General features: G+C 48.2%; 1 protein-coding gene across 3 annotated transcripts in view; it reads left to right on the top strand.

The window, feature by feature from the left end:
• Positions 1-8,240: 8,240 nt before the first annotated feature.
• LOC134565243 (four and a half LIM domains protein 1-like) overlaps positions 8,241-26,822 on the top strand; it is a 36,455-nt gene continuing 17,873 nt past the window's right edge. For 2 of the 3 annotated variants that reach the window (XM_063424741.1, XM_063424740.1), the window contains exon 1: positions 20,051-20,072. In XM_063424741.1, the coding sequence (XP_063280811.1) occupies positions 20,051-20,072 (22 nt within the window). Of the gene's footprint in view, positions 8,372-20,050; positions 20,073-26,822 lie in introns of those variants that run through there. The other variant, XM_063424739.1, reaches the window with a different exon arrangement.

Below are 26,822 nucleotides of genomic sequence, written 5' to 3'. Positions count from 1 at the left end.
CGCCGTGCACGCCGCCCCCGGCGCTGCCGGCGCCGCCCCCTGCCGCCGCCTCCCCGGCCCGCCCCGCCCCGCCGCGACCTGCTCCGCGCAGGATTCGGCAGGCGAGAGCGGTGGGGACGGCCCCTCCTTGCCCCGTCCCCCCGCCGCGCCAAATGCTGTGCGCGGGGTCGCCGCCGCCGGCGGTCCGTGCGGTGCCCGCAGCGGAGCCGCCGCCGCCGCCCACCGCGCCGCGCCCCGCCCCACGCGTCCGGTGCCGGTCCGGCGCCGCGGGGGGAGGGCTGGGCGCAACGCTGCCCGCTGCTGCGGGGCCCCCCGCGCTGGACAGCCCCCCCGCGCCGCCGCGCGGCCCCGCCGCATGCCCCCTCCATTCAGAGGGGACGGGGCCGAGCGCTGGAGCCGCAGAGCTGCTGCCGGCTCTGGCCCCGGCCACCGACCCATCGGCTGATGGAACAGGAGCTGAAGGCTGTGGCCGGTCGGCCACGCCTCCCTGCCCAGCGCGACAATCGCCCCCCCGCTCAGAGAGGAGTCTGAGCGAGCCACTGTCCCCCGCCCACCCCCCCTACGGGGCCGGGTCGGCTGTGGGAGATGATAACGGGGCAAAAGCGTTGTCTGATGTGCACGCTTTCCCTGTCGTGAAATCGGATGAGGCTTTTAGTTCTGCATCCCAGGTGAACCAGGCTGCTGACCTAAGAGAGCTGCTGCCTGAAGATGCAACTTTGCCCGAGCCAGTTCAGGGACCTGTGGTCGTGGTTCCACAGCATCATAGCCATGATGACCCATCATGGGCAGTCCCGCTTCCCTTATCAAGGGACGTGGCAGAAGATAATATAAGCTTCACTGAGGCAATTCAATGGATCAGTGCAGAATTTGAGAATCTGATCTTTCCTTATGTAATAAGAGGTCTTGCAACAATGATGCTTGAACCTCAACAGGTTTTTACCTTTGAAAGAAATTGGAAATTCCTAGCTGGACAAATGGCTGTCGAAAATAGCCACCTGCCTCGAGATGATCCCTTGTTTGGGGTCGGAGCTGACCTACTTATGGGGAGGAGTCAATATGCTTGCCCTGATGTGCAAGCTGGCCTTTCTTTCAGGGTTTTAGATTCGTGCAGATACATAGGGATATCTGCATTGATAAAAACCAAGTTATCCTTCTCCCCAAAGGAAGACTTCTTAGACATAGCACAGAAGCCAGAGGAAGCTTTTAATGAATTTATATCGCGTCTGATGCATTTTTTAAAGACGAGAGTCGAGGATATAACTTTGACAATGATAATTTTGGAGCAATTAGCAAGAAGCTATGCTAATTCTGCTTGCCAGAGGCTCCTGGAAACCATTCCAGAGACTTCTAATATCCTGGAGATGGTCCAGACCTGTGCAGTTCTAAACACCTGTGATTCTATGGTGATGACCCCAACGGCTGCTTCACAGCCGGCAGAACAGAGGCAGAATGATGGACATGAGACACAGGCAGATATTCAGCCTAGTGGAGAACAGGAAAAGGAGGCACAGAAAGTGACTCCCTTGTTTTTCTGCGCACAAGGTGTGGGTCCAGACCATACTGCAGAAACATGCAAAGCAGTGGGTCATGCCGAGCCCACGCCAAGCCCGAAAACTCGGAGGCGAAGAAAAAGACGAAGACGTCAGGGGGACGAAACAGTTTCCCAAGCTCTAGAACAAGAGCAAAATTCTCTGGCTGGTGTACAGCCATCATCTCAAGTGTAGGAAGTGTTGATGTTGCCACATGGCTATGGTCAGTTTTCCTTGGACCTTGCAGTGGGTTTCTACGTCCACATCCTATGTTGCATGCATTCTTTGAGAAAAAGTCAATTGCTCAATTTGTGTTTTCTAAGTTCTCTATCCTCAGGTTCTGCGATCCATGCTAAGAAGGTGGCCGCTGAAACACTCTGCTGAGCTGCCTCAGGTGCGTTGGACTGATCCTGTTTGATCCTGAAACCTTGTGCACCCTGTGCCACCCTAGTGCCACCCATCACAGAAGCCTCTTCGAGATCTGATTAACATGGACACAGACTGGCATCTTCTCTTTTCCTATATGGCCTCCATAGAGACTTTGGATCCTGTGGAGCTGCTGGACAAGGACAGACTGAAGCAGTGTGATGCTGAGAGCCAGCGGACTGTTAATCATGGACTCAGAGGAATTGTTTGCTATGGCTCAGTTTTATGTATGGTAGCCATTGTGACCTCTGTGGGGAAAGGGCACGTTGTTTGGGGGTTGTGGTTTTGGGACAGAACATTTGGGGTTCAGAATTTTCAATTGAGTGGTTAAATCTTTCTTGGAATGCTCCTGCCTTTTGCACCGTATATTCCCTTGTATCTTATAAAAATTTAAAAATATGAGGGTGTTGGTTGAATTATGTTAGACTATGCTCGAGATATTTTGAGCAGGTTATTGCAAGGGGTTCAGGGTGAAACCCTGGGTAGCAAAGGCAGAATCAGACCAACGTGTAGCCCTCACACCGTCACCTAAATGAAGGTCGGTGAACTTTATACAGGTTTTTTTTTCTTTCTTTTTTCCTGTCATAGAATTGTTCATTTTTCTTTTTTTGTTTTCTTTTTAATATACTTAAAAGGGTGAGATGTTGCCATGAATTTTCCTGGTTTGCTAAGCGTTCATATTAAAGGAGAAACGTGCAGTTTCTCACGCTGGTGAATTGTAAACACAGGACCATGTTTTGTAAATATTGGCAATGTTATGAATACTTTTTCCAAGACAAGGGGAGGTTGAATGACAGCCTCCTGGACCAATGTGACAGGAGAGGTGGCGATACCCTTCTCCAATCCATGGTCACCTTGCCACAGGTATATAATGGAAAAATAAACTAAGGGCAGGCTTCTGCCCTGCTGCTCTTGCTGCACCCAGATCTGTGTCCCCAGTCTGTGTTCCTGGTTGGGCCTCCACGGTGATAGTAGCAAAGTTGAGATTTCAGATTCAATTCTATACCTTGAGCAGGGTGGACTCACTTTTGCATGAAAAGATAATGGAAATCATGTCTATGCAAAAAACCTTCCCAGAACTGACCTGTGCTTTCATTAAAAAAATGCATTGTAAGTCAAAATACTACAGCTTGGTTCATTGGGATCTCTTTTTATTTAATTTCTCTGTTATAGAAATGCAGACAGGAAAAGTAACAGAGCAGAAATATCTGAGATCAGTTGTTTCTGTCTGATTTTGGCAGAGGGAGTATGGGGTTCTCTTGGTTTGAAAGACAGGTGTCTGCTAGGGAGGGGGCAGTACCTCCCTTGGAAGGGAGAATTTAAATCCCCTCCCTCCAAATAATTATAATTTAGAAAATTAAAGGGGCTTTCAGGCAGAGGTATGGGGGTAGGAATAAGTCCTTTACTAGTATGTCTAACAAGGCAAACAAACAATAACAACTACAGCATTAATAATAAAAAGAACCATGAACCTCAGGGGGCTCTCGTTTCACAAAGCCCGGGGCAGTCTGATCTCTTGGGACTCCGAGAGCACCAAGCTGGAGCGGTGGAAAATCCTGGGCTGGTGGATGAGATATATCTGAAGCTCAGTCAGTGGTAGCTGGAGCAGCAGGCATGTCCCGGCAGGGCAGGGCAGTGCAGGGCTACAGAGTAGCAAAAAGCCTCAAAGAAGTGCCAAAGAAGCAGCAGTGGTGGGACAAGGCCAGCCCAGCAGGGCAGGAGGAGGCGAGCTCAGAATTCCTGGGCACATGAGCAGATGATGGTAGATTTCACAGGACCGGACTTGGTGGTGACAGTGAACTCCTCCTGCAGCAAGCAGCAGCCTGGCCGTTCTCTCTCCAATTCCCAGAGCAAGAGAGCGAAGCTGCCCCCCAGCCCTGTCCTTTACCTGCCCCCAGCCCTGTCCTTTACCTGCCCCCGAACCTCACGTTATCTCCCCCCCCTTGAGAGAAACTCTCAATGACCCAAAGAAGTGTAGCCAGGTGCTACAATTCCTCCCCTCTGGCCCCTTTGTTCTGCTTAAGTACCTACAAGTACCCAATAGTTAGTTTCCTAGCAACTTATGGGAAAAATTCTATAAGTAAAAAAAGAAACAAATCTAACCCCCAACACAGGTATAGCTTGAGATTTAATAGTTTGAATCAAAATGTTTCAGAGCCAGTTTACTTGGTGAACTGCAGAGCTATGGGGAAAGGAATCTGTTCTCCTGTTTCTATTGTGATGTGGATGGGGAGGTAAATAACAGGAAAAATAGCTAAAATGACTGAATGGAATAGAAAACTCTCTCCTAGAAATCCTCCCAGTTGTCTTCAAGACATAAGGGACCTTCATGCTTTACAATGCTTTGACATATGAAGGAGCTTCAAATCAAATATTGGCTGTCTCCAGCGGTGTCTGAAAAGAACAGGGCATATGCCTTTATTAATAATCAGCTCTTTATTAAAGTGATCAGCTCATTATTAAAGTCATCAGCAGGATTGCAGAGTCTGATCGGAGTTTTCCACGCTGCTGCAGCCATCCGAAGGAGCAGGTGCTGTCCCAGTTCATCATTCCACTACAAACAGTAGATGCCGAGTCCTTGTTCCCATAGGAACAGCTAGGAGTTCTCTCTGGTCAACCAACAGAAGGCAGAGCAGTGAGCAGTCTGCCACTGGCGTGCAAAGTCAGCTCTTTGCCCTCAGGGAAAACCTTGAGAGTTTCCCGTTGTCTGTCTCAGTCACTTCAGCTGGCCGACTCCCATTCCATTTAGACTCCTCATAGGTCATGGTGAGTCTTCAAACCAGGCCAGGGGGTGCATCCACTCCTTGCTTGGCCAGGGCACTCTAATTCTGCTCTGATGCATCTAGTTTTTCATCTTGGGGTGCAGTTCCTCTAAAAAACTGTCCCAGGATTCACAGGGGCAGTTTTATTTGCATATACAAATGCATATGCATTTGTCCTGGTCGCAGCAGAGGTATTCCTGCTAAAAAAAAAGGTAGTTACAGCGAACAATGACCTGACAATCAAGGCTCCTTTTCACATTTTAATGAGGTAGGAGAATGCCGCCTTTCCCTTTGGGGCAGCTTCCCTCCATCCTCAGACTTGCTGGGGTGTGGGGGTTACCTCTAGCCGGGAGGGGGCCAGCCGCTTTTGAGGGACAGCAGCCTCACCTCAGCTATGGGGTTCTCTGCAAACAGGAAAAACCCCCATTTTTCTAAAAGGCAGGGAGACGGCACAAATTGGGAGGAGGGGGGTTGCATTCTCAGAGCTCTTTTAATATGCTAATGCGTGCTCTGTGTTTTCCTCTGGGGGGATGGTGTGACTATCTCGCTATGGGGCTAGGACAGGGATAGCCCAGCCCCCTCCAGGACTGGGAAATTTGTTCATAACAGTGTCTGTCTGCTGAAATGATGGGTTTAAAAGACCCCTGTTCACAAGAAATTGCTTGTGCTCCATATGCCAAGGGACTCCTGCAGGGAGGCACAGCTGGTACAGGGATCTACAATCCACCTATTTTGCTTCAAGGTTCCTTTAGCACTGCAGCAGATGTCCCAGGGTGTGAGGGTTCTTGTGTTACACTGATTTATTAAAATATGAATATCGATCTAATATCAATATCCAACTGTGATGGACAAAAGACTCTCTAACAGTTAAAGTTAGAAAGTGTATGTTTATTGCCGGCAGCGCGTGGGATAGCTCCCTAATGCGCACTGCAAAAATCACAGGTAATTGCAAAGCCTTTTATTTACAAAAATGTTGAATACACAAAATAGAAATGCATATTCATACCCCTGTCACTTCCTCTTCTCTGCTTCATATGCTAATTGACAAAAAGGCTATTAAGCATGCATAGTTTGTTCCCTGAAATGGGTCGGTGGTCCTTTTGTGAGGAATGGTCACCAAAAGGAGGAAGTAAAACGAGTCTCCCTCGTTCTAAACTTTCAACCTTTTCAATGCAGATGTGATTGATGGATGGTAGAACTCCCTGTTTCCTGTTTTCCAGGACTATTTCAGTGGGTTTCTGGAAACAGGAGGTCTGGTGTTGTATTGATTAGTTTCTCTGTTTGACAAGCAATGAGTTATTAGACCCAGTGTAGCTTATCTTAAATCCGGTTTCTTTTAACCATCCTCTAATTTTTAACTGTTTTCAGCAAAGCTTATCTATTCATTTCAGCTAAATCAGCAACATCTATTGCTAACTATAACCTTAGCTTTTCTAAAATCTTCAAAATTAGTGTCTCAACACTAGCTCGCAGCTGCAGAGGAGTTCAGAGCTTCTGGCAGAGCAAGAATTGCTCTTGCTTTTTTACTTGGATAGAGCAAAAAATCCACTCAGTCCTCCAAAACTCTCTCATACAAACCAGTGATGGACATGCCTTTCTTCTTGTGCTAAGAAAAGTAAAAATGGTTCATCACACTAAAGCCATGACTGGTCCAGTCCACAGTGGTTGTTAGTTGACTTTCCTGCAGGGAGTTGGCTCCCAGATCTTCCTCAGAGCCTTCGTATGGGAATATTCAGTTTTTATGTGCTTCCAGTGGTCTCTGACCAAAGATCCCTTTAACTATGACACTACCCTAAATATATGCCCCCCACTGCTGGGAGGATGCTGGGGTGGGAGAAAATAATGTCCTTTCTTTTAAAGAAATGCCCCAAGATGTGGGAACCATCTGGACTTGGGCTGCTCCCAAGGCATTTGCTGTTTGTTTACCTTGGGACTGGCTGCCCCTGGCAGTTGTTACCATCAGCCTTTCTTATCTGTTCTGTTCTTTTCTATAATAAACACTGGAGCAAAGGTTTGGAATTAGTCACTTCTGAGGCACTGCCTGCCTCCCTTTCCAGCTTCTGTCTTATTGTCTCGTTTTTGGACTCTTGAGCCTTTTCCACTTCATTCTGTGCCTCTCGGTTTTCCCTTCATCTCATTGCACTAAGATAGCAAAGAGCTCTTTTAAATTCCTGGTAGGTGTGTCATCCCCAGGGCTGCAGCATCCCAGGAAACTGCTGCCTTGGGACAGCTGTGTGCACTCACAATGCTCTGGCTGTGTGCTACAGAGATTTTTCTAGCTTGACTTACTTCATCCAGTGGATGAGTTTGATGAGTTTCTGACTGATGCCTATTCAGTTGAAGAGCCCACAGAGGCAGTGTCAGGGTCCTGAGAGCATTCCAGGGGCCTGGCACCGTGTCCTGCTCTTTGGTACAGCATTAACCACAGGGCAGCCAGTGGTTTGAGGGAATGCAAACACAGACAGCACCTCCAGAACACAGGTGTGTGGTCCTCATCTGGATTGAGTAATTTGAGATAGTAATCTGGAGACTGAGTGGCTTTACTTCCACTTAAAAATTCCCTGGTGATCTCTAAGCATTGTCCTGATGTGATCTTGCTTCTGACAGTACTGTGGAGAGGCACTAATGAACAGCCCAGGGTACAAGGATTTCCCTCTCTCTGTCCCTGGTCTCATCTCACTTTAAAAATACACAGATCTATGTATTTCACTCAACACATGCAAATATATTTTCCTGTCTACCCATGCTCTACCCATTGAAAGCCAGTCATGCTTCCCCAGGGGACAGCCTGCCAGGTGAATGCCAATTGATGTAGAACTTATTTTCCAACTGGAAATGGCCAGGATGACAGTATGGGATCAGTACTGGAGAGCAGCCCACGTTCACCTTACAGCAGCACAAGGGCACTCAGTAGGGATGCAAATCTATTAAATTCTGTCTGGATTTGCTTTGGTGGATGCCAGAACATGTCATCCACACCTTGCCATAATATTCCCTTCTCTCTTATGCCATTATCACCTTAATGATTTATAGCTGAAGGTGGAAACTTCGACTCTGGATCTGTCCCTGTGTTAGGATGGGTTTCCTGCAGTGAGTGGAGGACACACCATTCCTGTTTGGGGAAAGATTTGCTGATTTTTGGCTGGAGAGGATTGCAAACAGCATCCCTGTGGTTACTCTTGATGTGCTGGAGAGGCTGTAACACTTGTTTGGAGTGGTAGGAGGCTGCCATAAAGGCTCACCTGTGGTGTGTGTGGTGACAGCCATGCCTCACATTTCCTTTCCGCAGTTCCATGTCTTTGGGGTGAGCACAAAAGCAGCTTTCCCTCTGCCCTGCAGGGCTCACACTGCCCATCTCCGGAGCACTGTGAACACGTCCTGCCCTCCCAGCTCTCCCCCTAGCCTGTGCCGGTGCTCTAGTGGGGGGGAAGTCTCTATGTGCTCCACTAGACACTGAACCAAACAACCAATAAATCTTTTATAAACCAAGGAGTAACTTGTTTTGGTTACCAGGGAGATTGCCAAGTGCAAATTCAACCTGAAATAGCGATGAACTCATCCTTGGAGCAGCATCAGTGCCTGAGCCGGAGCAGCCGGATGGAAAGGGAGGCAGTGCCCGGAATGCTGTCTGCTCCACCAACATTTGGATGCCATGTGAGCTGTTTTGCCAAACATCTTTTGCCTTGTAAATGAAATTGTGCAGGGGATGGTGTGTGAAGCTGGCAGCTGAGACAGGGCTTTTACAATTCCTGGAAGTATGGCAATTATATTCCTCGTGGGACTGTGGGCTGGAGAGCCTTGGGGGTGGGTTCAGATGCTGCAAAGGTGGCCTTCTTTGCCATCTCCCCTATCCTGGAAACTTGTCCTTGTGAAAGGATTGTGGGGAAACTGAAATGCTTGACTTGCAGGTAAGGGTTGGTTCTAAGCAGCTGGTTAGACAGGAGTACTGACAGGCCAAGCCTCTCCCTGCTGCTGTTCCAGGGACTGGAGCAAGAGCTTGGAAAAACCTCACCCTCTTCCACAATATACCTGGGGCAGGAGATTAATAATTTGGACTCTGGCATTATTTTGCCCTGAGGTGTCCCCAGTTTAAGCAGGTCAGGACTGGACTTTTGGAGTCACCTTCTGCCAGGGCACTGTGGGAGCAGAGATGTCATTTCTGGGATGATGGCGACTGGGGCTGGAGGGGGCTCTCGTGTAGTGCCAGCTGTGCCTGAGAAAGGCAGGATAAGGAGGCTGTGCTGCACTCAGTCTCTTGGCAGCCCAGGAAGGGCTCCTGTATCATCCTGCACATTTCTCTGCTAGGACAGAGATGTTTCCAGATGCACTTCACTCAATGGACTCACATTTTCTGAAGAAGGACAACTTTTAGCTGAAAAGCTCTGTCTGTAGGAGGAAGTACTGCCTGTCCCTCTGCACCATGGTGTTGCAGGGGGGAGGCTGACAAAGCTGTGGCAGTGGTTTCTGCTTGGGTTTTGCTCCCCGTTGTTGAATTTTCAAATACATGAAGTTGTGTAGAAATACATGAGAACATCACCTGGCAGCTGTCTTGATGAAGCAGTGCATGAACCGCTTACCAGGAGCCCACTGACAGATTTCAGGAAATCTTTTAAGACATAATTACCAGTGAGTGAAAACAGGGAACAATTATCAACAGCACAAATGCAAACAAAAGCTGAGCCCCTGAAAAGTGATCTGTGAACCTACTCACATGATGAAAAAACATGATCCTTTTTTGGACTAACTTCATAGCTTTCTGAAACAAGGGATGGATTGGTTTCAGCAGGGGTATTTTGTATTTGGGAAGTCTTTTATTATAATTTTACAATCATGAGACATCAGTAAATTATGTGTTCTTGCAAGTCCCTTCCAGGACTGTGGGTGGATTTTTTCCAGCTCCTTCCTGGAGCCATGAGGGAAATGCTTTGGTGACATGACCAAGCCCCTCAGCATCACAGGCAGCTCTCAGTGCCACCACTGCATTCAGCCATCAGCTTCAGGGAGAGGCTTCAGGAAAGCCTGGTTCTTGGAGCAGTCTGGCATTTGAAAGAAGGTGATTTTCATTTGAGGACTTACAGCTGAGTGAGATCTGGGTGAGACAGACATGAGTTCACCTTTTATAGCTGCAACGTGGGCAGTACTCTGGTGTGCCTGGGCTGTCCCAGTGGCTGGGGTTGATTCCATGTGACCCTGCTGCATAGCACAGCCCTGTGCCCCAGCTATCATGGCCCCAAACTGCCCATAACTGAGCTGGGCATGATGCTAAAAAACTTTAAAACCTACAAATGCCACATGGAGCATTTTATCTTCTGTTTTCAGCATATCTTTGGAGATGAGACACTGCTTGTCTGATGTGAATTGTTTGCATGCTGTGTCTGAGGTTCCTTTGTGTCACCTCTTTTCTGTGGGGTGCAGCACTGGATGTTAACATTTGGGAGCAGGGCAAGCATCCCTTCAGGTCTTCCCAGTCTCCTCCCCCAGTGTTTCACCTTCTTGGTATCAAGGTGTTTGCCTTTTGGCTGTCTCTGGGTGACTAAACCCACCACTGTTCTTTCCAGAGCCAGGACCAAGCTTAACCTTGCTCAGCACTGGCACAGAGCAGGCAAGGCTTCCTACCAGGCTTCCTTCTAGCACAGCTGAGAATTTGTCTCAAGGGGTATAACTTTACCAAAAGGACAGCAGAGTCCTTGCTGTTGCAGGAAAAGCCCTCCATGATTTGGAAACCTCACCCTTTCCCCATTGTCCTGCAGCATTCCCAGAGGGACACAGTGCTTGTTGGCTCTCATGAAATGCAGCTGCACAAGCTGGTTTTAAAAGAAAGCAAGACACTCTTTCACATATGATTTAGCTTTATGACAGTTTTCTCTGGCATTTGTGTGCAATTCGCACTGCTTTTCTGTCACATGGAGCCCATCCTCTAATAGCTGGATGTGGGCAGTAGTAGCAGAGCTTGCAGTGGTTGTATTGAGAAGGGCTGTTTCTCTTTGCAGACTGTGTTGCTCATTGTCCCTGAATTTATTGTCTCTCTGCTATGTCAAAAAGAAAACAAAATAATTTTTTGGGCCTGAATCTAGCCCCAGAGCAGGGGATGGCTTAATCAAACACACAAGTGCTTTTACCGACTCCAGTTGGTTTATTTCTATGTTTAAAATCAAACACTCTTCTAAGTATCTCACTTTTCTTATTCCAAAGTTTGTGTTTAATGAATGTACCCACACACAGACTTTGCTCATTGCTCCAAGAGTCAGCACTGGTAGAAATGCTGTAACATGCAGAGCTGCTGTGAGACCCTTGGAGGAGCATGGGAGAGGAGACCTTCCCTTGGCTCTGAATGCCCTGGCCTTGTGGAGGAGGTGTATGAAGGTGTTAAATTTAGCAGTTTCAGTAACCTCACCTCCCCACGCTCCTTTGGCCTGAGCTGTCTCTTACCAAGTATTAGTCTACTGGTCTTAACATTTCCAAGAGACTATAAGACCTCAAATTTTGCTAGGTTACCAAAAAGTGGGAGTGTATTGGGGAGGAGAATTCCCCTGCTTCCCTCTCCAAAACAGCCTCTATCCTGCAGATAATGACACTCAGCTGGGATACCACAAACCAGGGCAGGCCTCTGAAAACCATTCTGGGCTGGGACTCTGGTTTTGGCTGCAATTGAAACCTAACCCTAATGAAAGATTTAAAGATATTTGTTCCTTTTTTTTGACATTTGAATCTGTGTTTTCTAACTGACCCCACAGGTAAAGCTTTCCTGTGTAGTCCTTGCCCAGCTCTGATCTGACATTTCCAAAGAGACTCAGGATCCTTATCACTTTATGAAAAATGAGATTTGCATTCCTGTATCACACAGGCACTTTGAAAATATTATCCCTGACTCCAGAGAAATGGCTCATACATTTTAATGCCATTATTAGAAATTGAATTGACAACACATATCCTCAGTGGAAATTGCTCTGCAGCTCAGGGGAAAATGTACAGAGAACACTGGTGGAGACTTCAGAGAGCTCTTGTCATCTTGAGATGTGTGTGCTTCTGGTGCAGTGTATATGCTGAATGAGAAGAGCAAGATTTGATATATGCCAGAGAAAGGGGAAAGCACAAGTCTGTGGGCCAACAGCATGGGCTGAGACAGCAGTGGGGCTTAAAACATCCCAAAGATGATCTGGGCTGAAAGGGAGAGCAAAGTGTTGGAGAAACATGGGCTGCTCTGGCTTGTGTGCCCCAGGATGCTGTAGAGATGTTGCACACAGTTGCTTTATTTGCTGTCTTGGAGAAAGTGAACTGGATGAGTGCTGCCTTAAACTGACATGTGAGTGAAGGGCTGCTGAGGTGCTCAGGTTGGTGAAAGAAGCAGCAAAGAACTGCAACAAAGAAACCCACTCAAAACAGGTTGCTTTTAGAACAAAGTCTTTTTAATGGTGAATAAACTTGCAAGACTGCTCCTGTCAGGGGATGTGGCCTTCGAGGAGCACTTCACATTGGGCTGCAGGACATCAAGTCTCTGGAGCCTTTGAGCTGGGAGCTCTTGCTCCTGAGAGTGGAGGGAGGAAGAGGGACCCAACTGGCAAAATACTTGATGTGGTGCCAAAGAAGCACTTGTGAATCTGAAGCCACTCCAAGGTGAAGAGTTTCCACTTCTCCTGCCCTTGTTGGTGCAATGTGGCCCAGCCTGGCCCAGTCTTTGTGGTGTGTTGGGGTACAAGGAAGTTGACCTCTTTTTCCATTTTAAACTGCAACTTATCTGAAGCTGGAAGTTAAATCAAACCTTCCTAAAGCAGAGGTTTATGAAAATAACTCTTGTGATTAATCCAACCCCTTAGGCCTCACTGGAGGAGACTTTGAAGCTTTGTTTTCCTTGTAAAGAATGCTCAGCATCTGTCCTGACAATTAGTCAGAGTGCCCAAAAATACCTGTCAGCCCTGCAAGCTGATCCCCTTCAGCTCCTGGAGCTGACACAGACACAGGGTTATGCACTGTGGGGCTTTGGGAAAGGTTATTTTTAAACTGGCCACAAAACAAGGGTGATTTGGTCCTTTCAGCCACCAGCTGTGGCTAACAACTGAGGGTGCAGACAACCAAATGTTAATCTTGCTCGAGGTGACTGTCCTGCCCACGGTATTGGGCTGCTTCTCTTGCTAAAAGCATGTGCCAATTCTGGCTCTGTCAGCTCTAAATCAGTGCTGAGGGCATGGCCCTGTGGCCGGTGCCAAGTTTGGGCAGTGCTTTGATGGTGTGCTGGATGCTAGGGAGTCTTCCCAACCGGCATGCCAATGCTGGGAAGGGCATGTCCTCATCAAAGAGGTGGCCTGTCTTCACCCTTAGCCAGGCAGCCCTTTTCTAAAGGCTTTTGCTTTGCCCTTCTCTGACCACCAGAACTGAAGTTTTCTATCCTCAGTGTCTCTCACATGCTGAATTTCTGGAGAACGTTTTGCCAGAATCACAGTCTGTCCACAAACAGCCCTTTCTTCTCCCCTGAAAATCAAGATGTGTAAGGGGAAATAGCAAGGCTCCTTGGTGCCACAGAGCACTGCTGGTGTGGGGATTTGGCTTGGCCACTGTCCTGTGTGGGCAGAGGAGGGAGGTCTGCAGAACCATCTGCCCAGAAGCTTCCTGGGAACATGGTATTTTGCTAGAAAACATCACACGGAAAGCATTCCCAGGCTTTGGAGGAAGAGCTTGGGCAGAGCCTGCAGCATCCACCTTGTGAGTCTTCCTTGCTGCCAGTTCCTGCTGAATGAACGCAGGAGGGTGTCAGGGGATGCTGGAGAGCATGTGTGTTGTAGCTGATGTCTGGGTAGCTGCTAATTTCTGACTCCTAGTGGGTAGATTTCCAAGGAATGACTCAGCTTTCAAGCAGTGAAGCAAACCAGTAGCTGAACTTCCTTCCATGAGCTCCACAGTGTGCTGTTGAACCACACTGCGGCAGAGCATTGCCCAGCCAGCTGCTGTGCCCATGAGAAGGAATTGGGAGCTATTAGAAGTGCAGAGAGCCTGATGGACACTGTGAAATATTATTTCAGTGATGGCTCACTCATTACTTGGTGAAGCCCTGACATGTGCATTTATTGTGTGGGTATGGCAGGATTACATTGCTGTGCCTGTTCCTTCACACCTCATCTGTCCTGGGAAAGACTACCGTGCTGCCTGGCTGGATCAGTGGTATTTGACAGGTATTGGCGGCCTGCCAGGGGTCCGTTGCTCCGACCCGGAATGTCGCAACCTTCCCAGAGAGAGAGATCGCGCAAGAGACAACCCTCTAGGGGTCTCAGGCAGTCCTCTGGCCGCTGGGTTACCTCTGCAAGGTGGGTGCAGCCTGTGGCTGCAGGTGATCAGCTCTTAGCAGTGATTTCAGCTCTGCCTTGCAAGATTATCCTAGGCTGACTCAGAGACAGAGAGACAGGAGTGTTGTGTGGCAATTCCACAGGGTAGCCTTTATTACCCAGTGTTGCAATTAGACACGAAAATAAAGATGCTTGACTCCAGCAGGTAGAAAACATCAGAAGGCCTTTATTGCAATCCCTTTCCATCTTTTTATAGCCTGCTCCGCCAAAAAGACATGCCATTAGTCCACAGGATGGACACCTCTCTCCATTGGCTAAGTAACACAAACAACACCTGGGAGAGAGGTTGTTATGGGAAAGGAATATTGTTTACCCAGAAATGTTATGGGGAAAAAAAGTGTTTACACAAAGCTGCCTGAGAAAGGAGAAACTGTTGGAAACTCTCCCTTGAGAAAGCCAGCAATTCTCAGGCCTCAGAAAATTGGGCCCACAGTCCAGCACCCTGCAAAGGGGGCTAGGGACAACAGCTCCCTATTGAACTGGGCAGAAACTGGGGTTTTTATGGGGGAAAGCGAGGGTGGTACCAAAGAGGAAAGACCAATGGGTTAAAAAGAATCTACATGGGTATCTAGAGCATGATAGGATCTTGCTGTGACCAGGGAGGACAGCCTCATCTAAGGGGTATCTCTCCCAGGGAGGGTTGAGATGAGCTTATCATGGCCCATTCAAGGGACATCCCTCCAGGAGAGAGGCTTAGCAAGCTTATCTGCCTCCACAGACAGGGACTTGAGTTACTTTTCTCAGCTCTGAAGCCAGGGCTAAGCCATGAGGGGAAAGCTGTGACTGGCAAATATTTGCCTCACAGTTGGCTCCACTGGTCATTCCCCCTGCACATGAGTGCAACTAAACTTGAACAAAGACCCAAAGTTGGTCAAGATGGCCTTAAGGAGCTCCACTGCTCTAAGTGTGAAGCTTTGGGGTAATAAGCTGGGGAATAACTGAGTTGTGATGCAGCTGGTTGGCCCCATGGCTCCTTTTAGGACACATCACCTGGCAGAAGTGACTGAGAATCATCACAGTACTGCTGGGTCTGTGCATGACCCAGTTGTAGGGCTGCTGGGGAGGAAGAAGTAAATGCAGTATTTGAAGATTTTTAGCCCAATTATGGGCCTGGTGCTCTTATGAGGCTTCTGAATCAGACCACTCTTGGCAGCACATGTGGACCTGTCTCCCAAGAGGAGTAGAGGATGTCTTTGTCTCCCCTTAGGGTTGTATGACCTTCATGGGCATGTTCACACCTGTCGTCTTCATCTTGCAGTTCATGAAGGGGGCTGTGGGCAGCCTGCTGAGCCTCCCAGTCCACTACCTGCACACTCACAGCAGGACATGGGAGACAGCTGGGAAGAGAAACATGGCTCACGTTTAAGCAAGTTGTACTGGTTTGAAAACAAAACCAGTGTGACTTCAAGTCAGAAATACAATTTAATAGAGAAAGAAGAAACAAACAACAAAAAAAGGTAAAAAGTAAAATAAAATATAAATAAATGCAATAGTACAAAGGACCACTGACAGAGTCAGAATACAAACCTGACACCCTGTTGGTCAGGGTGTTGGAAGCAGTCCAAAATAAATCCTACTGGAGTGACAGATGTGGCTCCGTTGGAGTAGAGATGATCCTCAGGAAAAGGGTCCAGTCTTCCTCTGGGAATCCAGTAGAAACAGGCTATCTTGGTGTTTGGGATTGCTGGTTTTATGCTGGTGGAAAGGCTTTGGCTCCTCCCACTGGGTGGAGCATCTCACAATGGAATGAGGTAATGTTATCAGTCATGTGAGAGGCCTTAAATGGCCCATTCACAGGAGGATGGGTGGAGGAAGAGATAAGAAGGCACTGCCATATCTGGTGTTATCAGGTGTCCCATTAAAAGAAGGCATCTGCCCTCTTTCCACCCCTAGAGTTACAAGAGATAAGGAACAATATCTCCCAACCGACTTCAACAGATGAAAATAGAATACACATTTTTGGTTACATTTTTCAACCCAAGACACAAGTGCATTTAAAGACTAAGACATCTGTCTTTCTAAGATTTTTTTTAAAATCTTCAGCCTATTGGGGCTGTCCCTTTTTGAGTTTGCACTGAAGGTCTGAATCTAACTGTTGGGACTACAGCAGGCACTCATCCTTGGTGCTGGGAGATACAGCCTTGGCACCTTATCTGTAATGCAAGAAAGAAGAGCAGGGATAGGAGGAAATTGACTTCATTTTGAAGTTGATTCAAAAGCAGCTCTGCTCAGCACCTGCTGCAGCCTCTCCTCTCCCTAGTCTTCTCTGGAGTCTGGTGCTGCCATGGGGCTGTTGGATGCCTGCATTCCACCACACTGCCATAGCCAGGATGGGGAACAGGAGCTGAACAAAGCTTTGGGACTGCAAAACAGCTCCTGATTTATGTGCAGACACTACCCCAATCCTCAGTGTCACTTGGCTCTCAGCAGCAGTGAGAGGTCTGCCATGTCAGCAACAGGTGATGGGAAGAAGTGCCAGATGGGAGCATGTGTGGAGGGGAGTCAGAGCAGATGGCAGTAGGGAAATAAATTTGGAGCTGCCATGGGAATAGTCCTGGAAACAGTCCAGCCTGTGGATGGAGGCAGATGGGGAAAGACTTGGTTTATACCTCTTCCTGGTTTTGCTTTTTTTCAGGTGCCTTTATTTCCAGCTGTTGTCTCTTGACCATTCCTTCCTATTACTACACCCTTATCCCTTTTTTTTCTCTTCTTATCCTGTCTTCTTTTCCACCTTTTGTTTCTACTCACACTATATCTGAGCTCCTGAATGTTGCCCACCCTGTGTCTGCTTCCTTATAAATCTGTTCCCAGTGCCTCTACCCCTGCCTTCACAGCTGATCCAAAAAGCTTCCCTTGGCACTGAAAGGCTCAGCTCACCACTGTGACCCAGCTGTGAGCTGGAGCTCAGCATGGAAGAATCGTGCCTTTGCCATGTCTTGCCGCTTTCCTTCTCTACTGTCCCTCTGAGCTGGTTCCCCGAGAACACCAGGGGCTCACCTGGTGCCTGGGGTGTTCATTCCCCTGTCACTGCAGTGATGTCCTTGCTGCTTTTGCTCTGGATGTGGGTACATCCTGGCTGTCTCTGCCTTGTGTTCCTGTGAGTGCCTGTGGGATGCTTCAGGGGTGCCGAGGCACATCCTTGTACACAGAGCTGGATTTGAGACTTCTAGAGCATTTTTGAGATACTTCAAAGAGAAGCTGTCCAGTTTTGAAAGGACAAGGTGGAATATTCCTACTCTGGTTCAGGTGTGATTGTGTCATGCAGGGTCTCTGTCTGGGGGGACCAGGGGCCATCATCCCCTGGCAATCCTCTCTAGATGATCTGCAAAACACTGCTCTGCAGTGCCTGCTGCCAGTGCTGGGAGCAGGAAGCATGTTGGGTACTGAGTGCTTGGAGAGCTGGATCAGCCCCCAGCATCAGTCCTTGTGCCAAACTTCTCCAGCATTTCTGTGGCATTGGGGACTGCTGCCTCTTATGCCTCTCTGATGGATCAGCTACAACTGCAAAGATCTTTTCCTTGGAGAGAGCTGTACCTGCGTCCTCTCTTCTCTCAAACCAAACTCTCTAATTGGTGGTCTTCCTGCAAACTTTGTCTTTATACTAAAACAAACAAAGAAACATTTTTTTTAAAAATTATTTTATTTCTGCCTCAGAAGAGCCAAGGAAGTTTATAGCTGAGATCTGTTGGGCAGGAATGCTCTGCTGTGGGAAGACACATGCATGCAACCTGAGACATATAAAATAAAATTTAAAAAAAATTGATCTGCCCTCAGGACAAGAAGGGTAGGGAGCAATGTGGGACTCATTTTATGGGGAGCTTGGTGAATGGCAGTGTGCTCTTCTGTGCAGGTGCATTGTGCATTGCCAGAAGCATGTATGGAAGCAGGAGGCACAGCATTACTTTAGGAGGTGCACAGGTGCTCTGCTGCTGGTATTTACTGCTGCTTTCTTTGATGATAGTGACTAATAGTTCATCAATGCCTGGATTAGAACAGCTCTCTTTAGGAGTTTCTGCCTGTTGAATGACAGCAGGATGTGCGAGCAAGCTGAGAGACTCAGACCTTTTCTGGCAGGATTCTTAGGGCAAGAAAATACTCTGGAAATCACAAGGTGAATCATTTGTTTATCCGAGCAGATGACACTATGCCCTAGCCATGCTGCTCTGCAGTAGGACCCATTGGGTGGGATCAGTGTGTCCAGGGCAGCTCCCTGGAAAACCTACAGGACAAGTTTAATGTGGAAAACATGACATACCAAGCCTGCTATGCCCTGCTGTGCAATCACTGGTGTATTTGTAGTACTCTTCCCTCTGGGACCTGTGGGTGCCTGGTGCACAGACAAGGGCTCAGGCAGGGCTGGCACAGCTCCATTCTGGGGCACCCTCTCTTTCATGGAGGTGTCTGCTCCTTGACATGTTTCATGGATCATTGATGTCTCTCCTTGGCACTTGTGCTACACCTGCACCACCGCTGTGTTTAATAACCTGGGCTTGTGTGGTTGAGGAGGGGCTTGGGAAGAAAAGGGGAATTGTCCAAAGTTATCTGGCTAAAACCCGGCAAGAAACTAAGAGCAGCAGTAAGGTTGTTCCATTCCTGCTGCTGGACCAGGAGGCCAGAGATTCAAACAAATTAAAGTCTGCTCTGGGAGATCAGCAGGGGCTTTGCAGAGTGAGCTGTGCCAGGGAGCTCCATAGGCATCCACAGGTTTGGGTCTTCCTCCTGTTTCTTGGCCAAGCTTTCTCCCTCTCCTCTCTCCTCCAGCCCAAGCCTGTTGGGGTGCTGTGAACACACACGTGTATGTGTGTGTGTATGCACATGAAATGTTGTGACATTCAAGTGTCCATCCCTGCTCTCCACACCCCTCTGCAGCTGCCAAACTGCTGCTGATTGCAGCCACCTCTGGTCGGGGTGTGGCAGCCTCTGGCACCTCGCAGAGACACTGCTCCATCACCAAGGACGGGAGCAAGGGCTTCTGATGGGAATACCTGGGCATTCTGGGGAAAGTAGGAAATGACTGCTGGGTGGGAGGGTGCCACAGCTTTGTGAAGGGAACTAGAAAGGAATGAGAATGGTTAATGGTGCAAACTCTAAGTGCATTGCAGAGCTCCCTGTCCTCCTGCTGTGACTTGGGTGGAAACAGGTTGGCTGGAGCCATGGAGCTGGGATCTTCCTGAGAGCTTTGGGGACACCTGAGTCAAGAGGACAGAGGCATGAGCCAGTGTCTCTAAAGCCACTCTAGATGCTAGAGAAGCCCCATATCATGACACCCATCTTTCTAAGTGCTGCTCTTCAGGGATTTGCTCCCTTTGAGCAGTTAATGCTGTGAGCTTCCTTAAGGAAAAAGCTGGGGAAGGACCAGGAATGGCAGTTTTACTGGCAGTGAAACTTCAGCATGACCTCCATGTTGAGAGCAAATCCAACCCACCCATGAATGTATGAGCTGGTACTTCTGTGGCTGTCAGCTGAGTCCCCTGGGGTACAGCCACATCCTTTCTGGGCCAGAAGACAGCCCCTTGCTGGCTCCTGGGGCTGCAGCCCCTCTGGCCCCCACAAGGCTGTGATCCACCTCTTCCCTTCAGCCATGGCAGAGCAGCATTAATGTTGGATCTGTAATTTAGCTCAGGACTGTTACGAGACACAATCTCAGTCTAAAGCCAAAGTCAAATAGTACCAGCATGGGGTCAAGTTCATGAGTTCATTCTGCCTTTGGGACTAATTTGGGTGCTGAGTAGCTGGGCAGGTATTTGACTGTTGCCTGCAGAGACCTAGAAGTCTCAGGATCCTATTCTTCTCCCTAAGATCACCTAAAATGGTAAGAATTTCCAAGGGGGATTAAGGTTGTGATCTCTGGGGAGGGGAGTGAATATCTGGTAGGAGTCCTGTCCATATTAATAGCCTCCGTTTAAATGTATGTTATCAAATGGGGCAGCTCCTTATCAGCCTAGAGACTGTGAACTCCATTACCCGAGGGGCTGCTGGTGACTTGGGGCTGCTGACCATGGCTTTCCACAGGCACACAGGTAAAGTGAATGTGCTGCCAGGTGTTGTGGGAGTATGCCCGGTAAATGGGGAGGAAGGTTTTGCTAAAAGGCTCCTGTGCCAGAATAAGAACTTTGAATGCAGACTTAAACCTCAGCAATCTGCAGCTGTGACTCCTGATGGCAAATGGGCTGATAACCAGTGTGGGAGACTGGTGCTGGAGCAGAGTGGTGGTGGTGGTGGCCTCGTTTATTTTTTAAAATGCATTGGATGGTAAATGTTTTTGTATCTGCTGCTGTGAGAAGGCTGGGGCTCAGCCGTTATTTGAGCAAGGCTTGCTGAAAATGAGGGACAATGCTCTTCCTTGCTGCAAGTTTATTGCAGTGAGCAGAGAAACCCAAAGCAGAGGGGAGACCAGTGTGTAAACCCAGATGGTTTGCTCTGCTCTGGTGGGAAGTTTGTGGTTAGTCCCTCTTCTCTGTTTGTCTTTTAGTTCAGATGGGCTGACCCTTACCAGTGATAGGAAAATGTTAATATTTCCATTAACACTGACAGGAATCTTGAGATCATATTTTACATGTCTCCATGGCATGCAGCTCTGTGGTGTCTTCCCATCCTCATTCCTCTAGCCCAGCAGCTGAAGACAATCAGCAGCTCTTTGGGATTTTTGAAAGCCTATCTCACTCTTAGAAGCTGTTTTTGTGCATATCCAGGGTGTATTCACACCCCTACACCACAGTACAGTGGCAGTGCCATTGCATCTCTTGGTGAGACACAGCCCCGAGGGTGGATGTGCCTGGGGAGAGGGTGTCTGGGGCACAACTCCTGTGGCCATCAAACTGAGCTGCTGCACACCAGGAGCCAGGGGTGCTCGTGAGACTTGGTAAGAGAGAGCCTCCTCAAAACTTGGGAGAAAAGGCACAGTTTGCTGCTCAGCTTCCTGCTCAGCTTCCCAGGACAAGGCACACACGTGAAGCTGCTTGCACAGCACATAACTGCTCAGGATTTGCTTGTGGGATGCACATACGTGTTATGCAGGGCACCATTGTGAGTAAAATCTGACTTCTGTGGTATCATTTGATGTAAGAAGATGTTTAATTTCAGCCCACAAGACTGACCAATGCTGTAGCATCCTTCCATTATAGTCCCAGCTATATAATTTTTTCTTTCTCATCTTCCTATGGGGATGTCCACTGGGGCAAGAACTCACAGATTTGATGCTGTGCTGTAATATAAAATGCTGCAGGGTGTTCTGAGCAGATGCTGAGGTTGGAGTGCTGCTGCCAAAGTCACAGCATGGTGTCTGATCCTGCAGACTACTGGGAACCCCAGGGCAGCTGTGGGGGTATCACAGTGCCTGCTCAGGGTGGGGCTGAATCCTCCAGAGCAGGAAGAAATCTCATTTTGGCACCTGGGAGCACCTGAGTATGAGGGCATCCAGCTGCTGAAGGTGGGCAGACCAGTGCTTAGCTGGGAACATAATAGGGGAGTTTCAAAGGACAAAACTTAATGCAGCCACAGAGTTAGTTACTGAACAGGATTTGTTTAGTTTTGAAAGGTTTGGATTTTGTTGCCTAAACTCTGCCTAAAGTGTTCAGCCTTACTCGAGGCAGTGGTGCCTTGTTAGCCTTCGCTGAGCTCTGCACTGAGTGCCAAAGCAATCCCTGGGGAAAGTGTTTGTGGGGCTGCGACAGTGATTTTTCAATAAATAGCATGTCCCTACTTCCCTGGGGAACTGTGAAGATTTAGTAATGACTGGGATGTGCTCAGACATGGTGGCAATAGGATCGTAGGGAATGTTTTTGGCAATCGCCTGAGTAACTTGGAGCTGTTCTTGCTCTAAATAAAAAAGCTTTCATTTTATCAACAGATTAATTTTTGAATTATAGAGTATGAGACTAACACGTGCCCCAGCCTGGCAATGGGAGAGCACAGCTCTGGTATTTTCAGCCCTCCCAGCAAAAATTACCTACAAGAGATATCTTTTTTTTCTTGGGCTTTACAAATGTTTGTTGCCCAGGGCATTGTGCCAGTGCAGTCCTGAGTGTCACTTTGCATTTGGGACTAATAGGACCCTTCTTTTAAGGGTTTCCCAGGTATTTATAGCAAACCATGCGACATTGCGTAGAGGAATGCTGAGAATAGTAACTCAGGTGACAGACCAGGGCTGCCAGGACTGATCTGAAACAGGCAGGTGTAGCCAGTGTCTGGCAGAATGGGGCTGTGTACTCAGTCTGCTGAGAAAAAAAAAAACAAAACAAAAAAACAAACAACCCCAAAAAACTAATGAAGAGTCAAAAAGCAATTGCTCAAAAGCAATTGCTCTTTTTCTTCCATATGCAACTGTGTGTAGGGCAGAGGGTTAACAACTCCAACCTCATCTTCTTTCTTAAGTGGCAGAATAATCAGTAAAGTGTAGGTACAGTTTCTCTGGTTGTGTTTAGAGACTACACTTCAAGTTCTTCCTTGGTGCTTTATCACATTTAAACATATTCCCCAGAGACATTAACACATAGCCTGTGCTAAGTGCTTTGCTTATCAGCTGTGCTTCAGCTCCCTTCCCTGAATGCTTTGGTTCCATTTATTGCGTAAACCACTGAGATGCTGCTTTGGGCTTTTGGCTGAACTGGGATGAACCAGCCCAGGGTGATTGCAGGAGCCCAGCAGGAGACAGGGGCTGTGTGGGTGCAGCAGCTTTTGTGGGGTAGCACTTCTTAGGTCTGTACCCTTTCCATCCCAAAGCCAGCCATGCTGCAGGGTGCAGATGTGGCCCTGACCTTCAGTCAGCCCTGTGACTGCTTGGTGTTGGTGCCACTTGAGGTGTGTGGAAGCCCCTGAGGCCCAAGTGTTTGAGATCTCTGAAGGATGGAAGGTGTAGCTGTCCAAGGGCTGTTTTTGTAAAGTAGAAGATGCTTTCAGGGGACAAGTGGTGAACTGGCACCTCTGGAGTATCACCACAAGGCCTAACCAGAAAATGAGACTCGGGGAGACAGATCTGGGTGGACAGAGCATGCAGGGCAGAAGACCCAGTTTATTTACAAAAACTCAGTTATATACACTTCCTATGGGACCTGTGGATTGGAGGATGGAATCCCCACCTCTCAACCACATTGGTCAAGGGGACTGTCACACAGTCTTGTTTGTCCCAGCATGGAATGTGATAACAATGGCTATGTTTATAGAGCATAGCTGGTGTTTATATGAAAAGAGTGTGAGAAGGTACAAACCTTCTACTTAATATGAAACACTTAGCTAGCTAGGAGAATCTCATGGCAACACTGGAGTCAGGTAAATGTTAGGGTTGTATTCCAGTGGGTCTTTGTGCCAAATACCCTGATATCTGAGAAGGCCACTGGCCTGGCCTTCTGCCCTCCAGCTGTAGCCAAATCCATCAGGGAGCTACATTTAGAGAACACCCTGCCAGGGCTGGTGGGACAGGGATCCCTTGCTTAGAGCGAGATTAGTTTTTGGAAGTATAGCTGTATTTTTCTTCATCTCTTATTGACGGTTCTCTATGCTATTTAAGAATGGGCACATTCTGCATTTACCCCTCTCCCCAGCTGCCTGTGCTTGCTGTTTTCACCTGCTTCTCTCCAGCAGAACAATGCTCTGCACATGACTTGGAGGGGGAATAGTTCCAGCCTGTCCATACTTTTCCTCTGCTTTCTAAATCCCATTCTGTGGCCTCAGAGTCAGGCTAACATGGGGTTTGGATCAGTGCATGTCCTCAGGGTACGTGATTCTCCTGGGGCTAAACAAGAGACACTTGACCAGGCTGTTCACCTCGGAGATGCCACAGTCTGGTGTAAAGGTACAGCCACAGAAACTTGTGTTCAAGTGATTTCCAAGCTAAAACATCTGCATGTACCGCTCTCCTTTTAAGCACAGCAGTGTGAAAAGAAGCACTGAGGTTCAGTGCTCTGGGTTTTAGTGGTATTTTGGTGAGTGCTTTCCCTGGTCTGGGGTTGCTGTAGCACTGTTGTACCCCTGGTGTGAATCCCTACCCTGTGCTCAGCAGCTGCTGCACTGCTCATATGGGAAGTCATGATGAGGGCACTAAATAAAGACCACGAGGAAGTAATGATTTTTCCACATACCCAGTGTACCCTTAGTTTCATAACTTGCCTACTTTTCAGATAGTAAAGACAGGTCAAGGTTAATATATCTGGAAGCTCTGGAAAGTTATGCTGTGGGGACCTGGTGCAGCTGGAGGGTGAAGGAGGTTATTAAGGAGATAGCTCCAAACCCATGATCTGCTGCCAAGCAGGCTTTAGAAATACATTTATTTTTATACAGAGCACAAGAAATATCTGCTTTGTTTACCTTCCATGAGAGGGGACAGGACTGCTGAGGGGACCAGCTGTAGGATACTAGATGAAGCTGACCTCCTAAGTGTCCATAGATGTTTGCTCCATTTGGGGAAAATAATCTGGTGGTCCCAGTACAGCTGCTACTGGCCTGGGGCTCCACTCTGCCACACACTGGTGGCTTTCAGGGCTCTTGTGCATCATACCCTGGGTGGGCTGGTCCTGCTCCTGTGGGAGGGTGGTGGGAGATGGTCTGGCTGATGTGGGCTCTAGACACGGCACAGGTGAGCAGAGCCCATGAGCAGCCAGCACATTTGCAGGGGCAATGCAACCACTGCAACTTCACTGCAGGCAAGGGGACAGAGGTGCCTTTCCTGGCTCCAGATCAGGAATTCAGGAATGATAGTGCTGAGGGCAGAAAGCTTCTGGAAAAGCTGTAAGCAAATTCATGTCTCTGCCTGTGTATGAGAGGGGCTTTCTGGTGTGTGAGCTAGCACGAGGCAGGCAGAAGCTGCTTGCACAGCCCAGTCTGGGGGCTGCCAGGCCCAGTGTTAATTTGCCTGTGGAGCTCCAGAGCTGCTGTGATAAATGTGTCTCACATTAGCACGTGATGTGTTACATGGGAACATGGGGTTATGTTACTCCCTGAGCCATACTTTCAAGATTATTTGTTCAGGTTGAAAGCAACCCTAAATCTGACATCAGGGACTTTTCAATACCATTTTCCCTGGACTCTGCAATAGCATTTCTTCCAAATAAAACCTACCTGCTTGCTAGAGCTCTGCCGAGATGGTGGTGGCTCACATAGTTTCCATGTTTCCCAGCTGTTTATCTGTTTCATTTGCTTGAACAGGTACCTCAAAGCCCTTGGTGTAGCTGTCAGCAGGACATGGCATCCCCTGGCCTTGCCAAGGGAATATTTCCAGACCTTGGTCCCTCCACAAAGTACAATTCCTACCAGCTCGACCTCCAGCCTGCTTCTGTCAGTTTTAGGGGAAGGAATAGGATGTGAACAGAGCCTCCACCTCTGCTGCAGCCTCCCCATGTGATACTTTTCTTTAGGACTCTCTGTCCTGCTTTCTGAAATATAAATCCTTCAACTTGTTCTGGCCCTATGTTACTGAGAGGGTGACAAAGAGGAGACAATGTGATGTCTTTTGGATTTTAAAACTTGCAAGGTAACAGTGTGAGCCCCACTCTTCCAGGGCCCAGATGAGGTAGATGCTCTGCTATGATGGGAAAGTGTTCACGAACAGGCTCCTCTGGCTTTGTACCCAGCAGCGTTGAGCTGCTCCTGGTGTGCTGCAGTGGTCTGGTGAGGTTGGGCCCTGTAGCTGATGGTACATCTGGAATTACTGGGGTGGGCAAGTGTACACGACAATCTGTGAACAGACCCTTAGGACATAACAGGGCAGACCAAGAGCATCCTGCAGCCAAGGACTGTAACTGAGTTTCTTAGAGATTGTGGGCATAATGTGCTGTGGAGTGAGATGTGAGCTATCCCAAACTAGGCCTCAGACTAGGCCTCAGACCTGGGCCTGCTAGGCCTCAAACGTTTACCCTACGTAGAACCAGATAAGCTTGTAAGGCACTGGAAGCTGGGTTAAGGTATAGGTATCCATAGAATAGAACAATTACTGGGAAAACGCGGTGGCTGCCTTAAACTGTGAATGTTTACATATTTGTCCACGCTCACTGCCAATAGAAATGCACCTGTTACGGTAAACTATTCTTGCTGTATATAACCAGCCATTTCATGAATAAAGAGGAGAGGGTGTGTTATAACCATATTGGTTTGATCTCCGTTGCTCGGTCTCCGATCCCACTGATAGTCCCAGCTTCAAAGGACAAGCCCAACAGGGTCCCACTGACCCTGTTTTGTTGTGAGGGCACAGCCAGGAGTGACACACCCTCTCTGCACTCCAAAACCTCTACTGGTTTGGTTTATAAAGGCACATTGTGCTGGGCTTGGAGCAGCACAGCTGGGATAGGCACTGTTGTACCACTGAGCTCTGTGAGGAGCAGGTTTCAAGGTAGCTCCCAGGGCTGGATAGGGTGGTCCAAGGTGAGGCCATGTGATGGAGGCAGCAGCAATTTGTATGTCTGACTCTGTCCTCTCCCTTCCTTACTCTGTGCTGATGTTGCTGCTCTCTCAGGAAGAGAGGACATTTCCTCTTGGCAGTCACTGTTGCCAGACCACAACCACATTTCCCATCCAGTTGGTGATGATGCAGTGTCTTGGTTTGAAAGACAGGTATCTGCTAGGAAGGGGGCAGGACCTCCCTAGAGATGGAGAATTCAAATCCCCTCCCTCCAAGTTATTCTAATTTAGAAAATTAAAGGGGTTTTCAGGCAGAGGTATGGGGGTAGGAATAACAGTTCTTTACTAGTATATATGACAAAACAACAAACAAACAACTACTACAGCATTAGTAATAAACAGAACCAAGAACCTTGAGGGCTTTCTTTCACAAAAGCCCTGTG

The sequence above is a fragment of the Prinia subflava genome, assembly GCF_021018805.1.
Source record: "Prinia subflava isolate CZ2003 ecotype Zambia chromosome W unlocalized genomic scaffold, Cam_Psub_1.2 scaffold_41_NEW, whole genome shotgun sequence".
Lineage (NCBI taxonomy): Eukaryota > Metazoa > Chordata > Aves > Passeriformes > Cisticolidae > Prinia > Prinia subflava.
The sequence above is the reverse complement of the archived record's forward strand: the minus strand, read 5'-3'. Positions and strand labels throughout refer to the sequence as shown.